The sequence below is a fragment of the Equus asinus genome, chromosome 5 (genome assembly GCF_041296235.1).
Source record: "Equus asinus isolate D_3611 breed Donkey chromosome 5, EquAss-T2T_v2, whole genome shotgun sequence".
In the NCBI taxonomy this organism is placed as follows: Eukaryota; Metazoa; Chordata; class Mammalia; order Perissodactyla; family Equidae; genus Equus; species Equus asinus.
This window is the reverse complement of record NC_091794.1, coordinates 3,228,734-3,239,918: the sequence shown is the minus strand read 5'-3', so window position 1 is coordinate 3,239,918 and position 11,185 is coordinate 3,228,734. Positions and strand designations below refer to the sequence as shown.

The 11,185-nt window shown below is 38.3% G+C and overlaps 1 protein-coding gene across 1 annotated transcript; it reads right to left on the bottom strand.

Annotated features, from left to right (window-relative positions):
• Positions 1-341: 341 nt before the first annotated feature.
• On the bottom strand, positions 342-1,271 carry LOC106845715 (olfactory receptor 5H2-like). Its single transcript, XM_014864078.3, has one exon. The coding sequence runs from the start codon at positions 1,269-1,271 to the stop codon at positions 342-344; it is 930 nt and encodes a 309-aa protein (XP_014719564.3).
• Between the last annotated feature and the right edge of the window lie 9,914 nt (positions 1,272-11,185).

Below are 11,185 nucleotides of genomic sequence, written 5' to 3'. Positions count from 1 at the left end.
CAAAGACATTATAATCGAGTCCTGTTCAGAGGAACACCACTATTTTAGTACTTAATGCACTTATGAAGCCACGTTGAAAACGTACAATCATATAAAATATTATATTTGCTTTCCTGTTTAATTATTTTAGTATGACATGACCATCTGATTAAAATTCTCTCTCTGTTTTGAATAACATACACACATATATTAAAGAGTTTATTAGGTACTCCCACTTTAAGTCAATAAAACAGCAAGACAATCACAATTACAAAAAACTTTGCACACTAACCAAAGCCACATCTCATCTACACAATTGTGTGACAGTTTTAGTAGAAAGAGAACAGATATTAGTGTGAAATCTAAACACTTCTCTTTAACAGTTTTGCTACTGAATCTATGACTTTCTTATTTCTCAGGCTGTAGATAATTGGATTTAACAAAGGAATGATGACAGTGTAAAATAGAGAGTCCATCATATCTTGGTCACCTCTCTGTGCAGTTCCAGGGCGCATATACATGAAGAGAAGAGGGCCATAGTATAAAGAGACAGAGAAGAGATGGGCTCCACAGGTGGAGAAGGCTTTCCTGATGCCTTGTACAGACTTCCTTTTTAAGATTGTAAAGAGAACAAGTGTATAAGAGACAAGAACTGTCATAATGGTGAACATCTGTATGGACCCAGAGGAAATAAAAGCCATCAGAACATTAATAGAAGGGTCAGTACAGGAAATCTTAAACAATGGCATGATGTCACAGTAAAAGTGATGTATTATGTTAGAATTACAGAAGGTTAATCTGAGTAAAAAAAGTACATGAAATGCGGAATGAATAAGGCCACACAGAAATAATGCGACTAACAGTCGGATGCATAGTCTATTGGTCATAATCACCAGATAAAGTAAAGGTTTGCATATGGCCACATAGCGATCATACGCCATTGCTGCCAAAAGAAAACATTCTGTGGTTGCACTGAATGCAAAGGAAAAAAATTGTAACATGCATTCAGAGAGAGAGATCATCTGATTTGTGGCAAAGAAGTTGACCAGCATCTTGGGGGTCACTGTGGATGATATCCAAGCATCCATGAAGGCTAAACTCCCGAGGAATAAGTACATGGGGGTGTGAAGGTGAGGGTCATTGCAGATGAGTGCAGTCAGTCCAAGGTTTCCCACAATAGTGATGAGGCATATCACCAAGAACACCAGAAACAGGGGGATTTGCCACTCCAGTTGATATGAAAGTCCTGTGAGAACAAACTCTGTCAGCAATGTTGCATTTCTAGTTTCCATATCCTTAATAGATTGCCCCTGAAATAAAATGTAATCAAAGTAAAAAGAATATTCACCAAGGTTTTATAGAAGAAAATTTGGTGAGGGCAATTGAAATAAAACCCTACACTAGCCCGAATGCCATTAATTTTATTTGCTGTGACTTTAATACATGGAAACTATCCACGGAATCGTTATATTGGAAAAATCCAATTATTTCTATTCAAACTAGGTGCTGGAATGAACAGACTGAGACGAGAAGGAAGACATGCTAAACATGAGCATCCTTGTGGGGAAACTATTGAATGAGGAGGGAAATCTGTGTTTAGGACATGGAAGCAGCATAAAAAGTAAAAATATTAGAAGGGCCTGGATTATAAAATGAATTGAAGGCCATGTGAAAAATCTTGAAATTTATTCTTCAATCAGTAGGCAAGCACTGAAAGCTTTTAAGACAAGTAGTGGCATCATTAGATATTTTTAAAATTATGTATTAGGTTGTGTAACATAGGCTTCAGGGAGGAGAACCTAGCATCAGGGATGCTGTTAGGAAGTTGTTATTATTATCCAGGGACTCAAGCCAGATTACATATTGGAATGGTCTGGGGGATTTTTTGTGCAAAACACAGCTTCTGAGGTATTACTGTAGAAATTGACCCAGTAGGTTAAGAATGGGGTCTAATAATATGCTTTGTTTACATGGGCCCCCGTTGATTAAAGTGCATGTGCAGTTCATAGTCCACGTGTGATATGACATTGGGAGTGGGGAGGATGTCAAAGAGATAGGTTAAGAAAAATGAGAATGAAGAGTCACTAGGACTTGGTGAGAAACTAGATGAGAAGGCTGGTCAGCTAAGGAGATGAGTCATTTGGTGACTGATAGATGATCACTGAAAACTGAGACTGAGAACTCAGGTGCATTGGCCAGTATATGGAGAGAGCATCCTCTGAACATCCAGGTGAGATGTACTTAGTAGCATGAGTCTCCCAGAGCTTAATAGAAATAATGACGTGAGGGTGTTCAGGATGGCTGAAAGCATAATTATGGATTCCTGTCCTTTGGAGAGGGAGCATATGGTAAAAAGAAGGAGAGCATGGATAGAAACTTGAAGAAGTTATACTAAAGAGATGACAAAATGGATATACATCATTTATCAGATGGATCACATCTGATCCTCTTTCTACCACATGAGTCTTGGTGTCAGACAAAAGCTGTCATCCACACTAGAAGCCAAAAGTTCTAGAAGCTGACTTTCCCATCCCCCTTGCACCTAGAGTAGAGGACTTAATCTAGGATTAGCCACTCAAAGCCACCCACACTGGATTTGAAATATGGGGAGAGGAAGAAAAGGGGTCAAATGAAGACAAAGAGAATATTGGTTGCAAAGTCAACCAAGGGAACCAGATCAAGACCCTGGAAAACGCATCCTGCACCCACAACAGTGGCATCTTCAGTGTGAGCTGTGACAATCCAAATGCAGCAGCAACGACAGCAGCTCTTATTGAGCTAGAGTTGGGACATGATTTTGGCTGTTGAAGGGCTGCCTTATTTCTTTGTTTCTTCCCATTTCTCCAGTGGTTTTCTCCTCCTTGCCTAACATTTCTATTTAATTTGCATTCAATGAACTAATTTCCTCTTGCAACCCAGAGCTCTAGCTCACACAAAAGGAGACAAGGAAGAGACAGAAAAGGATATGAGCAGAGTGATCAGAAAAGCAGGAGGGATTGGGAAGCTGAGTGCTGTGGACTTACAGAGAGGAAAACACTCGAGGACAACGTGAAGTACAGTGCCAAAAGTGAAATAAATGCTCTGGTAGGATAAGGAGTGACCAGATTTCACTGGGTGTGGAAATTAAGAGATCTTAGTGTGTTTAGTGAAAGCAATTTCCATTTAGTGATAGAGTTGAGGTCAGAGAATAATGAGAAGTGATTGGGAAAGAAGTGGCAGTGCAGTAGGAGAATGAAGAGAGTTCTCCAAGATGTGGACAACAGTTTGCACCTGTCCACTGCCCATAGACAGATTTGAATTTTCCTTCTGTAGAACAATGTCATGAAGTTTTCAAAAGAGAGAGGAAAGCACTGCGAAGAGAAAGGGGATAGAAGTGGAATGGGAAATTTGGTGGGTGAAAGGGCAGGAAGAGAAGAAGGTAGAGAATACCAGTCAGAGACGGTCAGTGTCAGGAAGACAAGGACAGGCAGAGGGAGAGAGGAAGTCTCTCTGAGGCCTGAGGGGAAGACAGGGAGGCTCAGAGGCCGGGGTGAATGTTTGCCTTCACCTCGGTTTTCATGAAAAGTGTCAACACTGGGAGTCCTTTCTTTTTCTTTTAGTCAAAATTCCATGTTTATTTTCCCTACAGATTTGTGTATGAAACAGATTTTCACTTTAAATTTTACCTTAGAAAGTCTGTACTGTTCATAAATATACTGGCACTGCCTGAAAGTTGTTTCAATATTTAAAAGTTGCCGTATCTTTCTGTGACTGTCATTAGAACTGTCTTGCCCAGAAATCCTGCTGGTTTTACTTGAGAGCACAGTCTTCACCAGTTTTATTAGCAGAATAGAACTGAGCCAAAGACTAGAACCTAACTCAGACAACATGAATAACCAATGCCACTAATTGTAGTCGTTAAACGTATTTTTACTTAGAATGGTCTTCCTTCCATGCAATCCCAAATCACTTAAATAAGCAAAAATTCTCGAATTCAATATGTGGATACTTATTCAGTCATAAAGCTGGAAAGAGCAGGCAAGGGACACTTTCCACATTTGTCCTCTTCTCCATATGTATAACATGTATATTTATATCATTTTATAAATCACATGTACATAAAAATACTCAATTAAATTTTTGTCAGAAGTAGGTGGGAGGTAGGGAGGTTAATATCCAAGTGATTTAACTTAAGAGTTAGTCAGAGAATGTCGTTAATTAAATGGAATAAACGTTTTCATCAGAATCTTCAGAAAGATTTCTTATGTAGGAATCGTGATGGCCTGAATCCTTAAATTCACTATTAAATTGTTGAATGTTCTAGTTTACCAAAACGTATGTTATGTAGTCGTTATAATTGTGCTAGCCAGATAACTAAATATCATTAAAGAGTACAATTCACTCTCAGAGCTATTTTGTTTATCTAGATTTTCCTCACAATAATAAAGTAACACAGATTATTCACTATTTGTTTTCCACTTCAACTGGCTAGGGCCTCCTGTAAACCAAATCAAAATTATTATGAACAGCATTATTTTCAACTTTCTATAAAAAATAATGAATATTATAGAAATCATTATCTCTTACAAATACCTGTTAAGAAATAGTGGAGATCTTTTCAAAGAGTTAGGCTTTCTAAAGTAGAAAATTATACAGCAGCACAGGAAATCACAATAACATAGGTAGCAGTTCTTTGCACACTGATTCATTGTGGAGGCTTCATTTCCCAAGCTCAGTAAGATATTGTTTATATTAATTGTTTTGAACAGAAGAGTCAACTAATTATACAACTGTGTGCTTTTGCCAGAAGAGGAAGGAGTGAAGAACTGAAATTCCCCTGGCAGCACCCAAGGATTCCCTTTAGGACAAAGCTGAGCTGCTCCTCTGGGCATTGTGGACTTGGACATGCGTGAGAAGTCCAGGTTGTCCCTCAGGGCATTACAGACTCCGAAATCCTAAACATCAACTCATTGCAGACAATGCTAGTTTGAACACTTGAAATTGCACTTTATGCCACTATTTTCCACCACAGATAACACTTCTGACAAGGTTATGCAAACTCCAGCTTATCTATACATTTTGGTGTTCTGAGTGCTTTGATCGGCATGGTCTTGTCTGAGATAATCATACATGATCTTGATGAGGCCAGAGTTCTAGATTCTCTTCAGGAGCCAACCCCAAGACAGTTGTTCTCATGCAAACCGGAGCGCACATCCAGACCTGTATCTAACTCCCCAGTTTAAGCCGAAATCTGATGAGAGACCTTACTAGGCAAATGTCAGGAAGGAGCAAAGGAAAAAAGGGCAAAGGACCACAGTGGAAGGAGGCGCGGATCAGAACTTCCCAAACTTTACAGACTGTGGATCTCCTGGAGATCTTGTTAAAATGCAGATTCTGTTTCAGAGGTCTGGGTGGGGTGAGGGCCTTCATTCCCAAAGGTGATGCCTGTGGACATTTGCCTTCCACAGGGCCTCCTTCATTGGAGGACCTAGATTATCGGAGAGCTAGATCCCTGGAGAAGCTCAACATGGTCAATGGAGCTGGCATGCCAAGAGAGAAGCAGGAGCCGGATTGGGCCAGGGAGGCCAGCCTGGGTGGGCTCACAGGGGGTCTGGAGGCCAGGTAGGGCCTTTGTGCTGTACGCCAAATTAAAGGAACTTTATTGAGGAATTTTGAACGTCGTTGTAATGTGTTCAGCTTTGTCTTTCATGCGTTAGCAGAGAATGTTGTCAAAGAGCATTCATTCAGAAAAATAAAACAATTTACTCATCTGTAACATTTTAATTTGTTATCTAAAAAGTAAAAAATAAATTAACCTCCAGTGGCTACACTGGGGAAAAAAGGATACATTTTTTAATACTCATTCATCTATTTTCCTGCTTCCTTAAAATTTTGCTAATGAAAGAGAAAGAAGTGGTGCAAAAATAACATAGACAAAACAGCATTCACTGGGAACTCTGCAGAAGGGTGGGGTGAGCAGTGTGATGGGCACAGGTAGCTTCGACATGACCCGAACTTGACTTAAATTTACTGCCCCCTTCAATCTTGTGAGATCATCTCCTAACTCGCTGGGTTGCCTCTCTGTGAGCACAGAGGTCTGCATTGCTCCTTCCGGTATGGATTGTCCTTGCAATTTTAGTTATTTCAATAGGTGGGTTGGGGTATCTCACTGTGGTCTCCATTTGTATTTCTCTAATAACTAATGATGGTTAGCATCTTTTCCTGCCCTTATTGACATCCGTATGCTATCTCCAGTGAAGTGTCTGCTCAAATCTTTTGCTCATTTTTTAATTGGCTTGTTTGTTTTCTAATTTTTGAGCTTTGAGAGTTCTTCATATTTCCTGGATATCTTTTATCGGATATATGATTTATACATATTATCTGAAAATCTGTGGTTTGTCATTTCATTTTAGCAATGTTTTTTGAACAGCAATTCTCTTATTTTAATGAAGTTATCAATTTTATCCTTTTATGGATTGTGCTTTTGGTATTATATTTCTTGGTTGTACATAAGGTCTATGATCCATCTTGAGTTAATTTTTGTATATTATCTGGATGAGAGCTCATTTTTCTTTTGCACATAGATAGCCAATTGTTCCAGCATCATTTGCTGAGTAAACTATCCTTTCTCCACTGAATTACCCCTGCACCTTTGTCCAAAATCAGTTGTCCATATACTTATGGGTTTACTTCTGGACTCTACTCTGTTCCACTCGTATATTGCTCTATCTTGACAATGATGCTACACTGTCTTGATACTGGAGTTCTACCTTAAGTCCTGGAAGCAGATAGTGTTAGACCTCTAACTTTGTTCTTCTTTTTCAAAGTTATCTTGGCTATTCTACATCCTTCACATTTCCATGTAAATATTGGAATCAGCTTGTCAATTTTTACAAGAAATCCTGCTGAGATTTTGTTTGGGATTTTATTAAATCTATACATGCCTTTGGGGAGAATTGATTTTTTTTCAATATTGAATAACCCAATTCATCTTTGCCTTTAATTATCCTTTAATTTCTCTCAGAAAAGCTTTTTGTGTTGTTCTGTGTATAGGTCTTGCCCATGATTTGTCAGATTTATCACTAAGTTTTCATAAGATTATGACTATTGTACATAGTATAGACACATACATATATCTGTCTGCTAATAAAGAAATTATGCAGTGTACACACACTTCTGCAACCTACTCTTCCTGCTTCCTGTATTGAGAGTGATAGCTCAAGAGAAAGGGATTCAAGTCCCTACCTGGATTCTTTCTGCTCTTCCCTTTTTCCTTTTCCTGATTTAAGGAGACATTAATATGATGTATGAAAAGACAAGATTCTGGTGGGACCATATGGGTTGGTTTTGGGGGCATCCTAAGGTCAGCCTGTGGCTCTTACTTACCATTGCTTTTCTCTTCTTTTACCAGAAATGCTAAGTAGCTCCCCAGGCATGCTCCCTTGAACCAGGCTGTCATCTCTCTCTTCTTTCTGACCAGAGAAGTAAGCTCATGCATGGACTTCCTTCCAAAGATGACCAGCCCCACTTCACTTTTTCTTCTTCTAGCTGGCCACCAGGCTTTGGTCTGGCCAGCCCGGGCCAGCCTTGTGCACCATGGGTAACATGTTCTCCTCTGGCTCCATCTCTTCTAGCACCAGAGTCGAGGTTCAGATTGCATGTGCAGGACCTCTTGACCAGGCCACAATTTCCTGTCTTACTTTGACAGCTCAGAAAACAATATATTTTACTTTGCTTTCTTTTCCCTGCACTTACATCTGTCTCTAGAATGTCTGAAAGAAAATTCAGGTACTCCTACCAAAAACTCCTGGAAGATGATTCAGCTACTTAGGCTTATCTGTTTTGTATAAAATATATGGACTTGGACTTTTCTTTGTTTGAAGATCTTTGACTAAAAATCTGAATTTTAAAAAAGCACACAAGTATTCAGGTTATCTACTTCCTAAATAAGCTTTGGTAGTTTGTGTTCTTTTCAGGGAATTTGTTCATTTCATCTAGGTTGACAAATTTTTGGACATTAACTTGTTCAAAATATTTCTTTATTGTCTTTTAAACATGCAGCATCTGTAATGATGTTCCTTCTTTCTCTCCTGATATTTGCATTTTCTGTCATTTAACAGTTTAAGTCTTTTCTTTTTCTTTCTTGGTCAATTTGGCTAGAAGTTTGTCAATTTTATTGATCTTTTCAGATAACCAGTTTTTTATTTCAAAGAACGAGGTTTTCATTTCATTGATTTTTCTCTATTATTCTTCCCTCAAATTAATCGATTTCTGCTCTTATATTTATATATTTCTTTCTGCTTGCTTTGAGTTTAATTTGCTCTTCTTTTGTAGCATCTCAATGTGGAAACTTAGAACATTGATTTAATTCTTTCTTCTTTTCTAATATAAGCATTTGATGCTATAAATTTATCTTTAAACACTATTTTAGCTGTACCCCACACATTTAAATATCTGTGTTTTTATTTTCATTTAAATTCAATTCATTGAATTTAAAATATATTCTTTTCTCCTCTGTGACTATCTCTTTGATCCATGAGTATTTAGAAGGATGGTTTTTAATTGCCAAATATGTAGAGATTTTACACATGCTTTTCGCATTGATTTTTAGTTTAAGTCTGTTATGGGTTATATTTTGTATTAATTCAATTATTTCAAATATCAACCAGAATAGGGTTTATTTTGGTGAATGTTCAATGTGTACATAAAAATACTGTGTACCCTGCTACTGTTTGAAGGAGTGTTCTATAAATATAATGTTGGTTGACAGTACTTTTCAGATCTTCTCTACTTTTAGTGATATTCTACTTATTCTATCAATTATTGAAAAAGGAATATTGAAATCAATCTGTAATTGTAGATTTGTCCGTTTCTCCCTTCTATCAGTTTTTGCTTCAAGTATTTTGAAGCTCCATTGTTCAGTGCTTCCATACTTAGTGTTATTTTGTCTTCTTGATGAGTTAAACCCTTTTTCACTTTGCAGTGTTCCTCTCTATCTCTGGTGATATTCCTGGATCTGAGGTCCGTATTTTGTTTGATCACCACTCCAGCTTTCTTTTGGTTAGTGTTTGCGAGTATATCTGTTTTCCATCCTTTTAGCTCTAATTTACCTAGGTCTTTATGTTTTATGTATGTTGCTTCTCAACAGTATGTAGTTAGACCTTGCTTTTGAATCCAATGTGACAATCTATTTTTATTTGGTGTATTATACCTTTCAGATTTAATAAATTATTGATATGGTTGGATTAAAAGCTATCATTTTTGTGTGGGGGTTTTTTTTTGGTTTTTGTGAGGCAGATTCACCACGAGCTAAAATGTGTTGCTGATCCTCCTCATTTTTTGCTTGAGGAAGATTAGCCCTGAGCTAACATCTGTGCCAGTTTTCCTCTGTTTTGTATATGGGTCACTGCCATAGTATGGCTGATGAGTGGTGTAGGTCTGAGCCTGGGATCTGAACCCAGAAATCTAGGCCACTGAAGTGGAGCACGCCAAACTTAACCACTATGCCACAGGGTCAGCCCCAAAGGCTATCATTATGCTAGATTTTTTTCTATCCATTTCATCTATCTTTTGTTCTTCTTCTTTTGTCCCACCTGCTGTTGGATTAATAGAGACTTTTTTGTGATTCCATTCTATATCCACATTTGGCATATTATTTATATATTGTCTCTTTTTTTTTGGTGGTTCCCTTAGGGTATACAAGTGAGTCATAGCATACAATTTATACTACATAACACTTAACAGAGGGCCTCTTAACTGGAAGAGAGTCTCCTCTGATATTTGCCAAAATTCCCCTAAAAGAATGATTAATGTCATTTACTTTATTTTATACTCTTTAAAATCTAAATACACACTTATAAATAGTTCCCCATCACATTATCATCATCCATTGACTCAGTGTTCTGACACAGAACAGCCAGCCACACAATATGGTGTCATGAATAGTGCCCTGCATTGAGCAGTGCACACAGCCTGTACGGCATTCACAATCCCTCTGTGTACACTTTGTTTCAATACTATGCATGGAACTTATTAGTTTTCCATGAATAGTTCATAAATGTTGTCCCATTGTCTTTGTACTTTCAGTGCAATTGATAGGAAGTCAAATGTTACTGTACTTATCCTTCCTTTCTTAGTAACCCAGTATCTCTGTCTGGAAGCTTGTAGGTCTTCTCTTTACCCCTGGTGTCTGGGGCTGTTTGCCAGGAGCATATTCTCCTTGTGGTTGGTATACCATAAGTGCTATCCACTGCTTCCAGGAAATGGTTTGATGAGCTGTATTTTAGACTGAGTGAGCCTGAATTGCCAATTCTAGAATCTCCAGCTTAGAGGGTATAAATGCTCTATAGATGCCCTCCAATAGGAGATTGTCTCCCAAATACTCTTAAAGATAAATACTACAAGGTATGAGGTTTTCTGATGAGTTTTAATATTATATGGCTTCACAACACTTGTGTTTTGAGGTAGTAGTGGCCTTATTCACCATCTAAACCTTTCCCATGCCTGATTGAAGAGAGAGCAGAGAACTTTCCAGAAACATGGATGGTTTAGGCACTTGAATCTCCATCAGCACCAAAGATGCCTCTGTGAAGTCCACCCAGTTATATGACAAGGACCATTTCCCCCGGTACTGATTGGATCTGTGGAAATTTGAATTTGTTGGCTTCAATGTGTACAGAGCACTGCTGCCTTCAGAGCTCAGCCTTGCATCCTGCTACTTTGCATACTGTTACGTCCACACATCAGGTTTTCTATATACGTGATTTTTCCTCTTAATTCTTCCTTACTGCTCAACAATATCAGGCCATCATCTGGGATTTTGCAGCAGTAACGGGCACCCAAAAATACAACAGATTCAAACATTAAATTTGGGAGATGGTCAACGAAGAAAGTCACTACACATTCCTTACAAAGCAGTCAACGAAAGAAAAATGATTATGACGTTGAAGGTTTTTGCAATCATTTCAGAAATGAGAACCATTCCACAGTGTCACCCAAATTAAGATGTGTTGCATCATGTAAGTGTGAAAGTAACCTTTGTTGTTGTTTTTTGTGAGGAAGATTCACCCTGAGCTAACATTCATTGCCAATCCTCCTCTTTTTTGCTTGAGGAAAATTAGTCCTGAGCTAATATCAGTGCCCATCTTCCTTCTCTTTGTATGTGGGGTGCCTCCACAGCATGGCTGATGAGTGTTGCTAGTCTGCACCCTGGATCAGAACTCGCAAA